We start from the raw sequence: 21,180 nt of genomic DNA on the forward strand, positions 1-21,180 counted from the left end.
TTTTCTGGAAACACTTCATTTATAGAGATACAGCAGGACAAACAAACAGACCCGACTGTGTGATCAGCTGGAACTACAAAGAAAGCTGGTGCTGGGCATGCGAACCCCTCAGAAAATCCAAGTCAATCCAGGTTGCAGCATCCTGCTGTGGTCAAAACTAGATCAACACCTGATGGGCTTAAGGTTACTTAGAAATTAATTGTGGGAAAATGGGAATCTTTATCTCTTGGACCGGTGGTTTTTGTTTGGTTTGGTTTTGAAGAACACTAGCCACAGGCTCTGTTGCATGTATCTGCGCAAAATCGGAACATGATTTAAGATGATGAAAAATACAAAATCATCCTAGTCTAGTGTCTCATCTAACTTTAAATGTATCTTCAAGTACATAAGACTACTTGAAATAAAAAGGAAGAAGCATTAAGATGGACCCACGATTTGATTCTCCCATATCTAGCCTTTGAGGATTAAGAACAAAGGCTTACAGCCCTATTGATACTTAATCAGCAGGTGTTCCTTTGTGCTGCATGGTCACCTAACTTCAAAACCTATACTGAAGGGTGAAGAGCTACCATTTACCTCCACGTGAATGGGACTGGAGGGGATTCTACTGAGTGAAATAAGTTGAGCCAAGACAATTATCGTATAGAGTCACTCATATGTGGAACACAAGGACTAGTGCAGAGGATCGTGGGGAAGGGAGGGAAAACAATGGGAGGAAATCAGCAGGAAGACAAACCATGAATGACCCTTGCCTCTGGGAAACAAGCTGAGTGAGGGCTACGGAGAGAGGTGGGTGGGGGGATGGGGGAACTGTGATGGGTATTAAGGAGGGCACGTGACATAATGAGCACTGGGTGTTGTATGCAACTGATGAATTATTGAACACTGCATCTGAAACTAATGATGTACTATGTCGGCTAACTGAATTTTTTAAGAAAAGGATGTTTGTTGGAAAAACAAAACAAAAACCCCCAAGAAACAAAACCTACTTAAGGGCAATAAGTAGGACTGGAGGTTAGATTATCTGGAATAAGAAGAAGCCTGGTTATTACGGAGACAATATCACACCATAGATCAGAACACAGGCTTTGATGTCAAAAAAAGCAGAATTGGTTTCAAAAGTGCACACATTGACTTTGTGATCTTAGGTAAAGTACTTAACTTCTTTGTGCTGCAAATACCTCATCTGTAATATGTAGGTAACAACAGTTGCCACATCGGTTTGTGCTGGGGATTCAAGAAGATAGTACACACACGTGAAGTCCCGAGCAGAGGTGTAGAATATACAGAGCACTAAATAAACAGTTGTTTTTGCTATTATCATCGTGAGCAATAGACAAAGATCTCATCTTGACATGTGATGCAGAAGGTATTTCTAACTTCTGATGTCAGGGCTCTAAAACATTAGCTGTTTAACCCTTGCCTGACTAACATGCATTCAACAGAAATCTCTCTGGCTAGGGCATTGTAATGTTTGGCATCATTATGTTTGGACTGCAAAGTGTACACATTACTAGAGTAAGGCATTCATAGAACAACTCCTTGTGTAACTACTGTAAACTTCTTACATAACTCTGCTTAAATCTCTTATGCATCATAACAATATGCTCATAGCTTCACAACCACATTTTTTTTAAAAAAGATCTTATTTATTTGTCAGAGAGAGAGCACAAGCAGAGGGAGCAGCTGAGGGAGTGGGAGAAGCAGACTCCCCGCTGAGCAGAGAGCCCGATCTGGGACTTGGATCCCAGGACCCTGGGATCATGACCTGAGCCAAAAGCAGATGCTTCATCAACTGAGCCGCTCAACCAATGTACCCAGGCACCCCGCTTTATAACCACTTTGAGAAAAGAGAAGACCAGGTAACTCACCCAGCCTCGACTGTAAGATTCTTACAGTCCTGAATGTGGTTGATGTCCTTATTTTATGTATTTCACCAAGCACCAAGGTCCTTTCCCACTCTGAATGGGAGAAAGTGAATGGCTATCTTTCTGGAAGGCAATCGAGCCAGGAGCACTAAAAGCCTTACAGATATGGATACTTTTTGACTCAGCATATCTGTTTCTATAAACTCATCCTCAGGTGATAATTAAAGGATGTGAAAAGTTTTTTTTTCCCCCAGAGGATATTGATAAAGGTTGTTCAAAATGCAATTAACATAAGGGGGGAAAAGATTCCTGTTTTCGATAATAGCATATCAGATAAATTATGTTATACACACAATAAAATATTACCTACTTATTAAAAATGACATTATAGAAATAGGTTTTATTAACATGGAAAGCCTATACATATATGTACACACATATATGCATATGTCTGTATGTATGTATGTAAACACATACACACATGTTTATATAAAGTCTAAAAGGTGACTTGGAGGGGCCCCTGGGTTCTTCAGTCAGTTAAGCACCCAACTCTTGGTTTTGGCTCAGGTCGTGAGCTCAGGGTCTTAAGATCAAGCCCCACGTGGGGAACTCAGCAAGGAGTTCTGCTAAAATTTCTTTCTCCCTCTCTCTCTGCCACCCTCAACACTCGTGTGCTCCTTCTTTCTCTAAAATAAACAAATCCTTAAAAATAAAAATAGGGCGGGGCACCTGGGTGGCTCAGTGGGTTAAGCCGCTGCCTTCGGCTCAGGTCATGATCCCAGGGTCCTGGGATCGAGTCCCGCATCGGGCTCTCTGCTGAGCGGAGAGCCTGCTTTCCTCTCTCTCTCTCTCTGCCTGCCTCTCTGCCTACTTGTGATCTCTCTCTGTCAAATAAATAAATAAAATCTTTAAAAAAAAAAATAAAATAAAATAAAAATAGGGCATCTGGGTGGCTCAGTCAGTTAAGAGGCTGCCTTCAGCTCAGGTCATGATCCCAGGGTCCTGGAAATTGAGCCCTGCATTGGGCTTCCTGCTCAGCAAAGAGCTGCTTCTCCCTCTCCCTTTGCCTGCCACTCTGCCTACTTGTGCTCTCTGTCAAATAAATAAATAAAATCTTTAAAAAACATATATATAGAGGCACCTGGGTGGCTCAGTGAGTTAGAGCCTCTGTCTTCAGTTCAGGTCATGATCTCAGGGTGCTGGGATTGAGCCCTGTATCGGGCTCTCTGCTCAGCAGGGAGCCTGCTTCCCCCCTCTCTCTCCGCCTGCCTCTCTGCCTACTTGTGATTTCTATCAAATAAATAAATAAAATCTTAAAAAATATATATATGTGTGTACACATGCACACACACACACACACACACACACACACACACACACATATATAAAATAAAAGGTGATTTGGAGTATGGTATTATTGTTTTTAAATTTATTCTTTTTTCTTATCTACATTTTCTACTTTTTAAAATGACCATGTAGGGGCGCCTGGGTGGCTCAGTGGGTTAAGCCGCTGCCTTCGGCTCAGGTCATGATCTCAGGGTCCTGGGATCGAGTCCCGCGTCGGGCTCTCTGCTCAGCAGGGAGCCTGCTTTCTCCTCTCTCTCTCTCTGCCTGCCTCTCTGCCTGCTTGTAATCTCTCTCTGTCAAATAAATAAATAAAATCTTTAAAAAAAAAAAAAATAAAAATAAAATAAAATAAAATAAAATGACCATGTATTACTTTACAGAAAAAAACAAGTTCTTTTTTTTTTTTAGAAGGTTTATTTATTCTAGAGAAAAAGCAAGTGAGCACAAGTGGGAAGGGCAGAGGGAGAAGAAGAGAGAATTCCAAGCAGACTCCCTGCTGAGCATAGAGTCTGACAGGGGGCTCGACCCCACAATCCTGAGACCACGACCTGAGCCCAAATCAGGTGCACCACAAGCTCTTCTTTTTAAGCTGCTGTGTTTCCAAAGATACAAGAACAGTTCTTGTAGATATCCAGAACAAGGAAGGATTATAAAATGCCAACTTCCGCATTACATGCATTTCATGTGGATGGCAACTAAATTACCCCACATCTTCTCTCTCCCTTGTAGAGAAATAGCAGAAGCAGAACCCGCTAGCCATCTTTAATGAAACTCTGGGTCTTCCCAGCTGCTGACTAAAAGAATGCTTAATCATGAAAGCCAGTAGGGCACTGCTCAGAAAGTACTGGGCTAGGAAGGGGGAGACCTAAGAGTTAGGTCTCAGCTCTCCCTAGCTAGCTACAACTAGCATTGTAAACTTGAACGATTCACCTTGCCTTTGCATTCTAGTAAAATAAAACTGTGAGGCACGATGGTGGCTCACAGAGCTTGCGGGTCTGAAAATGAATGACGATCAAGGCCCAGATGAAATTCTGGGATGGTAAAGAAAAGAGAAACTAAACCAACAGGCAGACAAACCACGGCACCACGCCGGGCTGTGTCCTCAGTGAAGTGCCCATCAAACACGTATTCCCCTACAGTCCTGCTGGAAAGTCACATGTATCCAGAGGGAATTGTCATCAGCTCCTCCTTTCTTTCTGTTTGTCCCTCGTCTCAGTGGTCCCCGAGCTGCTCTGTAGACAACGTTCTTGGAGTTACCAGCATTTTTATGTGTCTGCATTGTCATTGAGGCTGTATAACCCTTCTTACCATTAGAACCTTCTAGCTCTTCTAATGGGGAGAGCCAAACGGGCTGCCTTCTGCTGAAATCCACTGAAGGCTAAGGAGAGAAGTGGACTGGGCTCTCTCCTGCCTCTGGGGCACCAAGTCCAAAACACCAGCTGCTAAGGGAAGACCTGTCACTGTTTAGCTCCCTAATGAGAGGTTCAGATGCAAAACAGTCCAGTCAACTGACTGGTAGGGGAGAAGGGGAGACTGTCTGCATATAATGAGCTCAGCAAAGCTGGCTAGACAAATTCCTAGAGTATTGCTTCCTTTATGTTCTTAGAGACAGCAAAAGGTATAATTCACTGCATAAAGCACCGAGCAAAATGCAATTCAGGAGGCTAGAACTGATGGCACAAAAGGATAGCAACCAAAGAGAAAGATGGTCAGGACGCCTGGGCCGCTCAGTTGGTTCAGCACCCACCTTTGGCTCAGGTCATGATCCCAGGGTCCAGGGACTGAGTTCCTCATTGGGCTCCCTGCTCGGCAGGAAGCCTGCTTCTCCCTTTTCCTGCCACTCCCACTGCTTGTGCTCACACATATTCTCTCTCTCTCTCTTTCTGTCTCAGACAAATAAATAAATTCTTTAAAAAATTAAAAAAAAAAAGGCAAAGAGAATGGTGGCTTCATTTTGGGTAGTAGTGAAAAGAAATAGTCATTACTTGGGAATGTTTTTGGCTCCCTTTCCCAGTGAAAGGACTCAATGCCAAGGAGAAGTTTAAAAAAAAAAAAAAAATCAAACCAATCTGGATACAGCCATTAGATTAGAAGCAGCATATGATGTTTCACCAAGTAACTCTTGGTGAAATAACTAAGATAATGTTTCACCAAATAACTCTTGCTTTTTTTCCCAGTCTTCTTTCTGTATGGATCACATGATTGCCAAAGGCCCGGTGACTGACCGCTCTATTGGGAGGAAGTGAGACTCCATGCAGAAGACCCCCTCCCCCCGCCTGGCTCTTTGTGGCTCAAGTCTAAGCCAAGTCAAACAACTAGGATTCACCACTGCTCTTCTACAGACAGTGGTCTACATGCAGACACTGCTGCAAGGTACTCCCTTGAATTCAGCTGACCAGGTGCGGATTCACAAGTATCACGCACACCAGTATTTCGCGATCCCGTAACTTCCACTAGGCAGTGGGTTAGACTCACCCGGTTTTCTGCTGACAATTCTCTACGGCAAAAATTCATGAAAATCAAGCAGATTAAAAAGCTCTTGACACACTGCCACCAAATAGCAACTTTGTAGTTTATAAAAAAAATTAAAATTACAAACGGAAAGGTCAGCATATCAGAGAAATCTGAAAGCTGGCAGCTTCCGCTCTTAAAATCCTCCCCTGAAAGGGAGCCAGCAATTTAGGTTTTAAACGGAAATCGATAAGAAGGACTAATGGGTGAATGGGGCTTTCACGCTGGTTGTCACTTCCGTGGAGTCTTCCACAAGGAAATTTTGGAGGTAACTCTATGGGTAATCAATATATACAAAAGCTAAAACTGTTCTGGGCTTATTATAATGAGATCATGCCATTGTGACAGGCATTATTTACTGGGAAAATGAAAGTACACCTCTTTGTGGTATAAATTATGCCATCAGCATGTCCTGCCTCGTGTTTTTTAGCCTTGGCTTGGCAAATAATTCAAGAATGATTTGGCTTTGTAACTCTGGGCTCTTTCTTACACGAGTGTTCACAGGAGCATCTGCATCAGAGAATGGCAATGCCCCAGAAACTAACTGAGGAGTAGTGATGTCAGGTCACAGGGAAGAAGGAAAGGTTAGGGCCGAGGGGGGAGGAATAGAAGTCACAGTGACACCCAGGAGCGCCTGGGTGGCTCAGTGGGTTAAAGTATCTGCCTTTGGCTCAGGTCATGGTCTCAAGGTCCTGGGATCAAGCCCCACATCGGGCTCTCTGCTCAGCAGGGAGCCTGCTTCCTCCTCTCTCTCTGCCTGCCTCTCTGCCTGCTTGTGATCTCTCTCTCTCTCTCTCTCTGCCTGCCTCTCTGCCTACTTGTGATCTCTGTCTGTCAAATAAATAAATAAAATCTTTAAAAAAAAAAAAAAAGAAGAAGAAGAAGAAGAAGAAGAAGAAGAAGAAGTCACAGTGACACCAGCAGCTCCCCTCAATGCAAACATACGCCGACTGGCAAGGTCACGCTCCTAGAACTGCTGTAAGGAGAGAGAAGAGAGCTTTAAGGAGCTCCAGGCTCCAAAGATCTCAAAACCCTCTGGACACAAGTAGCAGACAGGCTGGAAGGTGAGACAGAATGTGTCAGAGTGTCTAGTCATACTCGTGTTAAGTCAAGTGGTTAAGGAGCTCTGCCTGATTTCTAATTCCCTTTCTTTTTACTTCTTCACTTGCTGGCTACAGTGTCTATTTTAACACATTCTAGAATGTTCACGGACTAAGTGTGACCCTTTCCCCACCAACCACCCCAGGGTCCTTCTCCCGTGTACTGAGAGAATGGCCATGGAGTGCTGGCTCAGAGGAGGCTGGGTGGCTCGGTAAGCCTGTCTTCCAGAGTTCCAGGTTTCCTCTTCCTTTAACCTCGATCTCCTCCGTCTTGCTCCAATCCCCACCCTACACTCCTAGGTGGTTTTCTCCATGCCCTGCACCCTGATGCCATTCCTTCATTTGCCAGATGGCATAAATGACTGATACCTATATTCCATCATTTCTTATGGGGCTGTTTGCATCTTAACCAGAATAACTTGAAAGGGATACAACACTACAATGTCAGAATTTCAGGTACCATTAAATCCTTGGGGGCATACTCCAGGACCTTCTGGCAGCTGGAAATCACACCCAGATAACCTCTCCTACCTATGTAAAAGGCCAGCTGAGATTCTTGCATTTAGCTGGGCACCCTGGGATCAGCTGGCACTGCATGGTACTGGTTCATACTGGGCTATAATTGAATATTTACTTATGTTCTCAAGAGCAGAGACCGGATCTAATTATCATTATATCTTTAGATCCTAGCACAGCACTTCCCACCGAGCAGAGATCAATTTAAAGACTGAGCAAAGTCAACTGAAAGAGCTCCCAATGGCCAAAGCTGGAATGATCTGAGCAACAAAATAAAGTAGCACTGGACTCCTCCAAAGTATAAAATCAATATGCATAGATTCTATACTGATCAAAATAATTGAATAAATTAAAACTCCTCACTCCTTAAGGGTGGGCTGTGCATAATGACTTCCGGAGAGTAACAGCATGGAAAGGGGAAGAAAATAGTTACATACCAGTGGAGGAACTCAAAAAATACTACTTCAGCTGGGTGATTGAGGAAAACCTCGTTAGTCATAAATTAACAATCTGTACCCTTGCTTGACACAATTTGATAAAAATAGCACTTTATCTCTGTGATCTCCTTCAAGAAAAATCTTTGCCTAATCATGAGAAAAACATCAAATTCCGATAGAGGGACACTCTACAATATACCTGACCGGTAACTTCCTTCAAACCTGGCAGGGTCATCCAAGACAAGGAAAGCCTGAGAAACTTCCACAGCCAAGAAGAGCCTGAAGAGGCATGACAACGAAATATAATATAGTATCCTAGATAGGATCTTGAAACAGAAAAAGGACACTAGGTGAAATTTAAATAAACTGTGGCTTTTGTTTAATAATAGTGTATCAAGGGGAGCCTGGGTGGCTCAGTCAGTTAAGCGTCTGCCTTCAGTTCAGGTCATGATCCCAGGGTGCTGGGATCTATTCCCATGTCAGGTTCCTTACGCAGCAGGGAGCCTGCTTCTCCCTCTCCCTCTGCCTGCTGCTACCCCTGCTTGTGTTCCCTCTCTCTCTCTGTCAAATAAATATATTTTTTTTCTTTTTTCTTTTTTTTTAAGATTTTATTTATTTATTTGACAGACAGAGATCACAAGTAGGCAGGGAGGCAGGGAGAGAGAGAGGAGGAAGCAGGCTCCCTGCTGAGCAGAGAGCCCGATGTGGGACTCGATCCCAGGACCCTGAGATCATGACCTGAGCCAAAGGCAGTGGCTTAACCCACCGAGCCACCCAGGCGCCCAAATAAATATATTTTTTTAAAAAGTAACAGTGTATTAATATGAGTTCATTTACTAAAACATACTAAGATGTTAATAATAAGGGAAACTGTATGTGGAGGGAAGATGGGAGGTCTCTGGACTATCTGCCCAACTTTTCTATAAATCTAAGACTGTTCTAAAAAATAAAGTCTATTAATAATAATTTTAAAAAATCACATGGAGGTGAAAAAATGTAAAAAATTAAGTGCTTGGTGCCCTTGCTTTTCTATGGTTATATGCAAAGCTAAAAACAAATAACTAAAAATAACTTTAAAAATAACTAAAAACAAATAACTAAAAAAATCTTGGCCAGTTTGGATTAAAAATCCTTGTGAGAGATCCAATAACGAATGGCAGGGCTGCTGACCACCATTTTAAACACAGGACATTATTATAGATTATGATCAGAGAAAAAAAAATCCCTACTCAAGTAGGAAGTACTGTGCTTGGATATGTAAGTATTACTGAGGACGCCCAAGTAGTCCCCATGTTCCTCTTCATTTCCCAACTGCCCATGGAGTTAAGTTGGGGTCATGTGACTGGTTCTCGTCAACATAGTATGAGTGGTATGTGACACGTCTGGGCCTAGGAAGTTAAATGTGGGTGTGCCTCCCCCAGTGTTTAGAGCAGCAATGTCCACAATAGCCAAACTATGGAAAGAACCTAGATGTCCATCAACACATGAATGGATAAAGCAAATGTGGTATATAGATATAATGGAATACTATGCAGCCATCAAAAGATGAAATCTTGCCATTTGCAACAACATGGATGGAACTAGAGGGCATTATGCTGAGCGAAATAAGTCAATCAGAGAAAGACAATTATCATATGATCTCTCTGATGTGAGGAATTTGAGGTGGGGGGGGGCCCTCATGGGGGGAAAGGAGGGAAAAATCAAAGAAGATGGGACCGGGGAGGGAGACAAACCATAAGAGACCCTTAATTTCAGGAAATAAACTGAGGGCTGCTGGAGGGGGTTGGGAGGAGGGATAGGGTGGCTGGGTGATGGACATTGGGCAGGGTATGTGCTATGGTGAGTGCTGTGAATTGTTTAAGACTGATGATTCATGGGTGCCTGGGTGGCTCAGCTGGTTATGCGACTGCCTTCAGCTCAGGTCATGATCCTGGAGTCCCAGGATCCAGTCCCACATCAGGCTTCCTGCTCAGCAGGGATTCTGCTTCTCCCTCTGACCTTCTCCCCTCTCAGGCTCTCTCTCTCTCTCTCTCTCTCAAGTAAATAAATAAAATCTTTAAGAAAAAACAAAAAGACTGATGATTCATAGACCTGTACCCCTGAAATAATACAGTATATGTTAATAAAAGGTTTTTTCTTAAATTAGAACACTCTGGGAAAAAATACATGGGTGTGTCTCTATCTCCTACTTTTCCTGTCTAAGTTGTCTTCCCGTAGAGGCTTTGTCTCATGATAGATGGAGAAGACCACAGGACCCAAAGGAGACTTTGTCAGAGTGAGAAAAAAACCTTTACCATGTTAAGCCATTAAGATTTGGAGTTCACCTCCTGAAGTGGCTATGTTTAATTACCCTACAAGACCAAGCAACTGTATTCCCAAACAAAGGTTCCTTTCCTTCTGGCAGAAAGTTGTTAATCATACGGTTTCTCCATATTTCTGAATATGGCTACTTACCACAGGCGATGGTCCAATAGACCAAAGAGTCTGGAGTCTGGTACAGGATTCGGTAAGGAGCCACCCGGGCACTGGAGTCCAGCACGACATCAAGGGTACCCACGAGAAGGCCTGAGGGCAGAGAAGGGAGGAGAATGCTTAAGGGTTTCCACATGCTTCCCCCAAATTCCCAGAGGCAGTGTCAACACACCCTTTCTGTTGGACCTCCCAATGGTCTTCCCCTACAACCCTTCTCGATGGCCCTTATCCTGCTGCACTCCACCCTGACAAGTCTTCATCTTAAACAGGTTGATGTTGGCTCCACTGTTTCTTGTTCCAACAACCTCCAAGAGAAACTGCCTAAGTTGGAAGGCAGTATATTGGTGTCAAAACTAATGGGAGGCTGGCAAAGCTGGGAGCCTGGCAAAGCTGGGAGCCCAGTCCCTGGTAGATGCTGGTATTTACAAATACCTACTGAAAATAAAAATAGGGAAGGTATTAAGTATTTATGTGTTAGTGTCTCTGTTTTATCTACATTAGGCCCAATATGCATTATTTCCTCCCCCTTTTCACCAAAGAAATAAATCCTTGGGAAGCAGTCACGTCTATCTGAGTCAGTGTGCCAGGTTGGCCTACATATTATTTTAAACTGTCCCACTTTTCTTTGTATTGAAAAAGTATAGGTCAGCTCAGCAAGCATCAAGTAAGTACCTACTATGTGCAAGGCAAACCCTGTGGGCACAAAACACAGAAAGACAGAGTCCTTAAGGTATTTATAATCTAGTAGGGGAGTCATCTAACACTTGTTTAGGAGTGAACAAGGGCTGGGAAACAAGCATTTTCGCATCTCAGTGGCAGAGTCCTTTGGCATTTATCACATCCATCATTAAAACCAGAGATGGCTGTAGATGAGTGCCCGCTCCAAGGATGCAGGAATTAGGCTGAGGATCAGGAAAGGCTTTGGGGTGGCATACGGTGGCATTCCATGGGTCAGGAACCTCAATGATCTGTCCAGACCCTGAGGGAAAGAAACTTGCCCACATCATCCAAGTCCAGGAAGCCTGAACCGTGAGCAAATGAATTTACCTACTAGTTTGTGAGAAATGCAAATACTCTGTACACCAGTGCTCACTTAAAAAGAGGCAGTGTCTTCTGTTTTCAGGAGCGCAAATCTATCTTATAACCACCATTCCTCCAAGTACAAATCTATCTTATAACCACCATTCCTCCAAGTCTCCCCCACCCCAGGAAAGTGTGCTTCTTTATCTATCTGAAACTGGGATTAGGCACCAAAGGTTTTCTCCGTTATTCCAAAATAACATGGACACACTCACAAATTCTACAAACTCAAATAAACCAGATCCCTTACTTGGCAGGATGAATCCAAAAGATTCCCATGAAGTAAATACCCATAATTATTCCAAAGTCAGACAGAAATAGGCACAGAGCAGGATGGGGACTCAGAAGAACGAACTAGGAACTCTGGCTAGTTGTCATCTCAGAGCAAGACATCTTATTTTCAATGCCTTGGTTTTCTCAAGGATAAAATACAGACAATATCACAGTTACAAGATTGTTGTTGTAATAAGACTGAATATAACAGGATTTAAGGGCAAGAGACTGAGTGGAAAAAGGGGTTAAGAAACCTGTCTGGAACTTGCCAAGACACTCCTTTATTTAATTTGACTTCTACTTAGACGGCATGTTTATTAAAAACGGTTTGGGATACTGCTGATAGTGCTTGAGGCTGAGAGGGGAGGCTAACCGTCCCCAGGATCCCTTGCTCGGCTCCTGCTGAAAATAAGCAGCATACTGGGAGGTACAGAGCCCAGCGCCGGGCTCACAACAGGATTTTCATGAAGTTCTGCCGAATCTGAACCATAAGTTCTTCTGAAACTGTCACCACAAGTATCTCTTGAAAAGTGTTGTCTTGTAACAATGTCTTGTGGTTTGGGTCCCACCATATCACCATATCGAATACCCTGATGTGTGCGATACCAGTGAAATTCACTTCCTTCTGCCCTGGCAGCCTGGGGTCCTGGAAAGAACTAGATTGCTGAGTTCAGGCGAGCTCCATTCTGGCTCTGAGTCTGTAATAACCAGTTCTGTGGTGTGAACCTGCCACTTCACTTCTTGTTGCTTTGACTGGCTCCATTGTAAAGGGATCGTCATAGCACTTGCCTTCCTGAACCGGCGTTATTCAGCAAGAAGCCCTACGAAAGGTTTAACCACGGGCAAGTCCTACAGTTGTCCTTGGTCTTTGTCCAAGGACAGGAACCCATCTGGGTTTACTCCAAACCACAGTGACCATAGCCGATCTGAACACACCAGGAAAAACAAACTTTCACTGAAGTGGAAATTAATTCATTTGTTAGATCTGGTCTGTACGAAATACAATATGGCCTGCAGTCTTCCAAGGGGTAAACTTCCACATAATGCGTACACATGTACGCATTTTGGTTTTCTCTACCGTGGCATGGATTTACTGCAAAGGCTTCTAATTACTTTTCAGTTATCTGCGATGGAAAAGTACATTAACAGGAAAAGCACAAAAGAGTGCCAGCTAAACTGGATTCCCTCTGATGTTAACTAGAAATACAAGCACATCATTCATCACTGAGTATTTGTAATACTTCACTCTTCTTGAATCAAAAGAAGAAACGAAATCCCCACAATACTGGAAAGGTCACATACGTTGGTTCTAAGGAACACATACTTCATTCTGGGCTTAGGGAATTCAGTCAAGGATCAGCCCACATGGTTCAATGCACCTCTAGAAGAGTGTCATCACAGATAAAGCTTCTTCCAAGGGCAACCACAGCTCACTGGGCAGAGCAGCCAACAGAAGCAGTCCCAGTTCTGGAATACTTCATGCCACTACTCCACTCTCACACCCAGGCTCCCTGAGCCTCAGTTTCCCCATCCTTCATGTCTCCCTAGACTTCTATACGCTGTCAGACACAGTAGGAAGAGACTCCGGAAAGGTTCAAGCTGATCCACTCATCTTGACCACCACAGAGGTCCCCAACTGAAAACCATCTCCAATACTCATTAGCCTACGTAACAAAATCTCCAGTGTCACCCAGGGACAAAGAAAACTGAGCTGTTTAAAGAAAGACCCCCCAGAGTGAGGGCTTCTGATGGACACCAGCTCATCAATGCCAAGTGTGAATTTACAACTGGCATTGCCAGCTTCCACTAAGATTTAGGTGAAAACAAACAGGTTTTCATACCAACCAGAGGGTCCATGCTGAAAATATTTGAAACCACAGACAGTATGATATTGTAACACTCGCGTGAGGAGAACGCACGATTAGAAAACTGTTGTGAGAATTCTTTGAAAACTTAAGGTACTAGACATGCAGACAGAAAGTAATACTGTGAATCAAGGTACGCAGTTGGCCTGCAGAATCTGTTCATACAGTTTTCTTCCACATGAACCCAGATGTGCCCTTTCCCTCGGTAACACTGACCAGAATTCTCCCTCTATTCGGAATGCCGTGTTTATCGGTCAATTCTCACTTCCCACTGCCTGAAATGACAAACTCCTGTGTCTTTAATACATCTCCTTCTATCCCTCCTCCCCTCCAAGTTCTGCTTCTGTAGTACCTATTAAGTTTATTCAAAATTGCTTGTACAGGGCACCTGGATGGCTCAGTTGGTTAAGCGACTGCCTTCAGCTCAGGTCATGATCCTGGAGTCCCAGGATCGAGTCCCACACTGGGCTCCCAGCTCCATGGGGAGTCTGCTTCTCCCTCTGGCCTCCTCCCCTCTCATTCTCTCTCTCTCTCTCTCAAATAAATAAATAAAATATATAAATAATATAAATTTATTATTTATTAATATATAAATATATTTATTAATATATAAATAAAATAAAAAATAAATTAAAAACATTTTTTTTAAATTGCTTGTACATTTTGCCTCTTTCCACAAGACCTTAGGGTAGAAGCTGACTCTGACTCCTGGGTCCTGGACTTTGCTTGGAGCATACACAGTAAGCCCTGAACACATGTTTGATCCATGGATGAGTTGGCTAGTTTTCGAAAACCTGCAGAAGTCATCACTGTGCCGCCCAAGCTCTATGGATATGAAGAGCCACGACTCTGGGAGAGGGGAAATATTCCTCCCATAGCCCCCATCCATACAGAGTCCTGGAAGATGGGACACCTGAGCCAGAGAATCCAATCCCTCCCATTCCCCCCACCCCAAAATAAACCAACCCAGCAATCAAGATTTTCTTAGAAGTTTTATTACTCATTCCTCTGAAATGGCTGTCAAAATACTGAACCTTTTATCATTTCCCACACGAAGTGCTGTTTTAGCAGCTGCTCTAGTCAGCTATTTCTGGTGTTAAACAATCTTTGATTGCCTAGGATAACGGAGTCAAATTATGGCTCTCAAAATAACTCTTCCCCACATCTAACTACTGTATTAGTTCGGGGGCATCTTGTAACATAAAAATGCTGTTTTCAAGGAGACTCAGAAAACACTACAAAATTGGTACGTTTAGGCTTCCCATCTGCCTGTGGGTACTGGAGGGTGTGTGATACACACAGAGGACTCACTCGCTCTTCTCCTGCATCAGGAGCGTGCTGGACAGGTAGGAACGTGCCCAGGACAATGATCAATCACCTCCTGACGATCTTGAAATAAGTTAATGTCAAAGTGGACGAGATACTAAAGCTCATTCAGCCTTCCTCTACCCCCTCAGCCATGCAACCAGTCCGAGATCTACAATGAAAATGCAGCAGAAAGGTCAAGGGCACAGGCAATCATAGCCCCTCCGCAGAGAGTGCCACGGACCCCTAGGCACTATTGTTCAACAACATATTTCAAAACCACAGCAGAGTATATGAAATTACAAATACATGCGCCAGTACTCTTTTAACATCTGGCCTTATCTGTTTTGTTTTGTTTTTAAATAAAGAAAATGTAACACACATAGTAAAGGTCCCTTTAATGCCTCCCTGATCCTATTTCCCTCTCTCCCTCTCACCACTGTCAGGCTGTTTCATATTCTCCCCATCCAGGTCCTTATACTTTTATTGCCCGACGTGTATGTACGTGAATGCACACTTGACACTGATGTGCACTTTAAAATTTACCATAATGAGAAGAGTAGATGTTGTCTGGCAACCTGTTTTTCTTTTTACACAATAAAATGATTATAAAATTTACCCAGGTTAGACTTGTAAATTTGATTCACTCATTTAAAATGCTATATAATATCCACAGTATAAATATAAGTTACTCTTTTTCCTAATAAAGGACACTTGGGTTTACCTCCAATTTTTTTCCTGTAATAGGCACTACAATCATTTTCTTTATATATGATGTTTTAAGCATGTGAAGACATTTTAGAACGCAACTCCTAGGTCACAGGGTAAGTTCGTCTTTAAACCTTATCAGACATTACAAAATTGCTCTCCAAAGTGACTGTGCCAACATACTCTTACCAGGAAAGCTAGACAATATGTTTTCCACAATGGTCCCAACACTTAGTATTATCAGTGTTCTGGGTTTTGTTTTTGGTTTTTTTTTTTTTTCACCAGTCTTCTCCAGGATGAGAAATAGTATTCATTTGTTTTTGTTTTTAAGTAAGCTCTACCCCCAGCATTGGAGGCTTGAACTCACAACTCTGAGATCAAGCATTGCATGCTCTACCAAGAGAGCAAGCCAGGGGCCCCTCCATTTGTTGTTTAAATTTGCATTTTTTTGAATATTAAGGAGTTTGAGTACCTCTTCCTGTTTATTGGCTCTTCCGGTTTCCTATTCTTTGAGCTATTTGCCCTTCCCATGGAACTGACTTGTGCTGAAGATCCAGCTCAGAGAGTCAGAGTTTAGAGGCTCCCACGAATATATACCCTGATCAATTCGTTTCACCAAATACCCACTGATCTCCCTAAAGCCAGACAGGCAGTATGCTCAGACTTGCTTCTTTATATATATTCTATTTAAATGGAGGGATTTGGGATCAGTATTTGCAAACCCCTCTGCATTACTCCCATGGAAAGTTTCTGCAGGTCACAGGCTCCCATCTTCTCCCACCTCCTGCTCCCAAGGCGTCATTGATACATCCCCTGTGGTCTTAGCACTAACATAGGGTTACCTGCTCTTAGGCAGAAGTAATTACACAGTAACACCCAGAAGCAGCAGCAGACAGAATTATAACCTCCAGCCAACACCATAATTTTTTCACTTCTTTTAAAGAATCTTGTTTGTAGTTTCTTCCCACCAGTTTGTGAGCTCCTGGAGAACAGGCCCAGCCTTGTTTACCTTGGAATTCCCAAAGCCTCCAGTTTAAGTCCCTCAAGTTATGCTGAATATTTATAAATTGGGCCACGAAGTTTTCACTTTGATGGACATTTGGAGAAACCCAGAATTATTTTCCTACCTTATTCAGCTACCATAGCTGAATACCATAGTTCTAGCAAAGTGACCTTAAATAATTAAAACTGTCTAAGCATCATTCAATGAATGGAGACCACTACTTGAGAAAAGGTTGGAAAATCCCACCTCGGAGTGTGCGAGGTAATACAGCTCAAACTCACATCTAAACTTTTTACCATGGGCGATCAAATTCTCTAATTTCGGAAGTAATCTGAAATTTTTTTTTTAATGAATATTGAGATTTATCTGGAATTAAGGTGGATCAAAAGCAGAGATCTTTAGGGAAAGCACAAGTCTTTTTATTCTCCTACTTTCGGAAACTAGTCCAGAGATTGGCAGTTGTTGCCAAAAGACCATAAAATTACCGCAAGATTGAACCAGTTGAAACTCCTGCACCCACACTCAGACTGGTAAACAATTTGTTTTGCATTCCACACTGGCCAGGGGGCCACGTGAGAGATCAGAAAAACCATCCTGCGTACAGTGAGGGGGAGAGGGAATGCTGGAATTGCCAGGTGAGGGGTCAGCTCCAGAGCTCTAACACACCCAAGTTCATAGTACCACCATCAACGATGAATGTAAAGTACTCAGACCAGCACAGTGTCCCTGAGAGGGGTCATGTCTGTTCTCTGGGTAAGGAGCTGAGGAACGTAGGTTTGTTGGGAGAGATGGCTGGGGCTGGAGATGGGGGCCGTGAGTTTCCTCAGTTTCACAACCTCATAGAGTCTAACAGCCTTTCTCAAGTACTGACTAAAAGGGAGAGACCTGTCCCAGTACTGGAATTCTACCTTCAGTGTAGACTGTCTCGGCATGCTTTTATGTTAAGTGTTGCTTACTTTCTGCCCCCACCTGAGGGTTTAGGTGAAGACAGTTGATTTCAACATAGTTCAAACCACTGTAGCTGCTTCAACAGGCCGTCCACAACTCTCTCCTCTCAACCTCAATAGCTGTGTGTCACAACACCATCCCAGCCACGCATATCATGGCCGCCTTACAATACAACGCCTCTCTCTTGAGGGGACAGAGGAGAGAGCCATTTTATACACATACACACACACACACATACACACACAGGGATTTGTCACCATTTATGGAAAGATGAACCAACGAGCAGTCTGGTAGTGTAGGAAATACACTGCCAGCTCTGTCAATTAGGACAGGACTCCTCAAACTGTTTCTGATCAAAAATCAGTTTGGGTTTGGTTTCCAATCTGTTACAGACTGATACTTCTGTCAGATATGGTACATGTGAAATACTGTATCTCTAGAATATGAAAAAAAGACAAAAAGAAGTCTCCTTTTTTATTATTATTTAATTCAACAAATTGCTCTAGGTTTCTAATTGCTTAATCTCAATTTCTGTTCTTTAGCTCAAGGCAGTGGTAACACACGGGTTGCAAACCAGTACTTTAAATAAATAGCATTAAGTTAGGGACGGGAAGGCTGGAGGGCAGTAATTCCCTCAGGGCTGTGTTTATTAGAATCATACGCATAGTTTTAAAGAGCACATTCAATCTGGAATACACATTTTTTACTTGGGAAATTAAAACAATTGTCTACCCACTGCAAACTAAAAGGAAACTTGACAAAATCATTTCTTAATTGAAGGCAAGAAGACAGGAATGGGGGAGGCATGAGGTTTTTTTTTTTTTTTTAAAGATTTTATTTATTTATTTGACAGAGAGAAATCACAAGTAGACGGAGAGGCAGGCAGAGAGAGAGAGGGAAGCAGGCTCCCTGCTGAGCAGAGAGCCCGATGTGGGACTCGATCCCAGGACCCTGAGATCATGACCTGAGCCGAAGGCAGCGGCTTAACCCACTGAGCCACCCAGGCGCCCGAGGCATGAGGTTTTTGTTGTGTATTTATCCCAAGGGCACTGGTTTAGAAGTGTGGAAAATCTACAATCCTGCATCAGCTGAGCCTGGGAGACCCCTGATGCATTTCTTACCAAGAGAGGGGCAGGCTCTGGGGCAGAAAGACGAAGCTTGGAGAGGCAGACTACTCCCTCTGTAGTATTTCAGGCTAATTCTGGATTGCAGGGTCTTTGAAATTCGGGCTTGCTTATAAGAGTACGGTAGTTCCCTATCCATGGTGTCACTTTCTCCCCAGTCAGCTGCCATCAGAAACAGACCACCCCCGTTCCGATCTGCGGTCAGAAGGTCGACGGTAGCCTCATGCTATGGCACAACGTGTACATCATCCGTTTCGCTTCATCTCACCACACAGACCTCCTCTCTCGTCTCACGTTATCACAGGGAGGAGGTGAGTGAGCACAGAACGAGATGCTATGTCAAGTGTGGGACACGTGTATTCTTATAATTGTTCTATTCTGTTAGCAGTAATTGTTGCTAGGCTCTTTCTGTGCCTAATTCATAAATTGACTTAATCACAGGTATGTATGTCCAGGAAAAACCCAGTGTGTACGTGGGGTTCAGGGCTAGCCACAGCACCGGGCATCCACGGGGACCTTAGACTGTATCCCCCACAGACATGGGAAGGTGCTGCCCACAGAAAGTGAGGGTTCGAACGGACAGAAAGCAGCCGTGACTTTCCTACTTTCCACCACAGAAGAGAAAGCACACAGGCGGGCTTATACCTAAAGCAACTGCAGAAAACTGGAATTGGAAGAGCATTTCCTCAGCAGAGCCTTTGTCACACAGCCAATTGGCATGTGCTGCCCAAATATGCCAAGCACCCCTGAAGGCCCGGGCTTCTAGCAGCTGCTCCACTCCACCCCGTAGACCACACACGCCTCCTCCTACAAAAACAGAGGGCTGTTGGAATAGACTTTTCCTTCTCTTTGGGGCCGTGTCTGAGAAGGAATCACAAAGATATTTCAATACCTTCCCTAACACCCTGGTTAGGACGACCTACATAATTTGCAGGGCCCCTGGCAAAAAGAAAAGGCAAGTCCCCTTGCTCAAAATTCTGAAGAATTTCAAGACCACTAGTGGAACATTCAACCAACATCAGAGCCCTTTAAAATGCAAGTTCCTGGGCTACGCAGTACAAGGCCACATCCCCAGGAGGCCGGTCCTGACCCCAGCGCTGCCGTGGCGATTTCATCCCCATAGACAAGTTGTTCTCAGCCTTTCATCAGGGATTCAAGTTTGCTATGATATAGACCAAGGCGTACAATGAACTGAACTCATTCAGAAAACATGGTGGGCACCTGTGTGTTCCGATTCCACAAACAAGCATTGGTGGTATAGTGGTGAGCATAGGTGCCTTCCGATTATGCAAACAAGCCCTCAACCCAAGAGGAAGGTAGAATCACTTTTGTTACATTGCCAGCTGCCTCCATATATGCAGCAGCAAGGTGTCCTGGTGCTAATCTTGACTGTAGAGGCAGGTATGAAAACTTGAGACTGATGTTTCAGGGCTGGCCAAGGTTAGCCTGTAGAGCAAAGACAGAGGGGTCTTTCTGGTGCTGGGCGGAGTTGTTCACTGTGAAGCCCATCGTTTCTAAGAGGCAAGCCACATCCACCACTGCAGGGAAACCTGGGTACGATGCCCCCCATCTACCTGCTCCCAGATGGGCCACATTCATAGGTACTACTCACTCGGTCCCAAGATCGTTGCCAACCCTCTTGATTCATGTAACCCCTTCTCCACAATGAATTAATATCATGAAATAGAAACAATTATGAATTTTAAATTACATTTAGGTAATGACCTAGTATGTCCAAATAATTGTATTTATGCAATGACAGACATTTAAAATCATGCCCTTGGGGCGCCTGAGGGGCTCAGGCAGTTAAGCGTTGGACTTCAGCCCAGGTCATGATCTCAGGGTACTGGGATCCAGGCCTGCACCTGGATCCCTGCTCAGCAGAGAGTCTGCTTCTCCCTTTCCCCTGCTCCCAACTTGTGCTCTCTCTTAAATAAATAAAAAATTTAAATAACAAAAAATAAAATCATGCCCTCAAATGATTATCCAATGACACGGTGAAACATATCTAGTATATCATGTGAAGCAAAACTAAAATTTTTGTTCCATATATTTCCAATCAAAATAGAAGTATAATAGTATTACATTATAAACTATAATACCTGCATTCTTTTAAATTTTTTCAGTGTTCCAAGATTGTTTATGCACCACACCCAGTGCTCCATGCAATATGTGCCCTCCTTAATACCCACCACCAGCCTCACCCAACCCCCCATTCCCCTCCCCTCCAAAACCCTCAGTTTGTTTCTCAGAGTCCTCAGTCTTTCATGGTTTGTCTCCCCCTCCGATTTCCCCCAACTCACTTCTCCTCTCCATTTCCCAATGTCCTCTACTATTCCTTATGCTCCACAAGTAAGTGAAAACATATGATACAATCGACTCTCTCTGCTTGACTTATTTCACCCACCATAATCCCCTCCAGTCCAGTCCATGTTGATACAAAAGTTGGGTATTCAGGGGTACCTGGGTGGTTCAGTGGGTTGAGCCTCTGCCTTCGGCTCAGGTCATGATCTCAGGGTCCTGGAATCGAGCCCCGCATCGGGCTCTCTGCTCAGCGGGGAGCCTGCTCCCCCCCCCCCCCCCGCCTTTCTGCCTACTTGTGATCTCTCTTCTCTGTCATATG

The 21,180-nt window shown here is 43.7% G+C and overlaps 1 protein-coding gene across 1 annotated transcript in view; it reads right to left on the bottom strand.

Annotated features, from left to right (window-relative positions):
• TBC1D9 (TBC1 domain family member 9) overlaps positions 1-21,180 on the bottom strand; it is a 121,296-nt gene that overhangs the window by 60,951 nt on the left and 39,165 nt on the right. Inside the window, exon 2 of the mRNA XM_032333469.1 lies at positions 10,234-10,344. Coding sequence (XP_032189360.1) covers positions 10,234-10,344 — 111 coding nt within the window. The remainder of the gene's footprint in view (positions 1-10,233; positions 10,345-21,180) is intronic.

The sequence above is a fragment of the Mustela erminea genome, chromosome 2, assembly GCF_009829155.1.
Source record: "Mustela erminea isolate mMusErm1 chromosome 2, mMusErm1.Pri, whole genome shotgun sequence".
In the NCBI taxonomy this organism is placed as follows: Eukaryota; Metazoa; Chordata; class Mammalia; order Carnivora; family Mustelidae; genus Mustela; species Mustela erminea.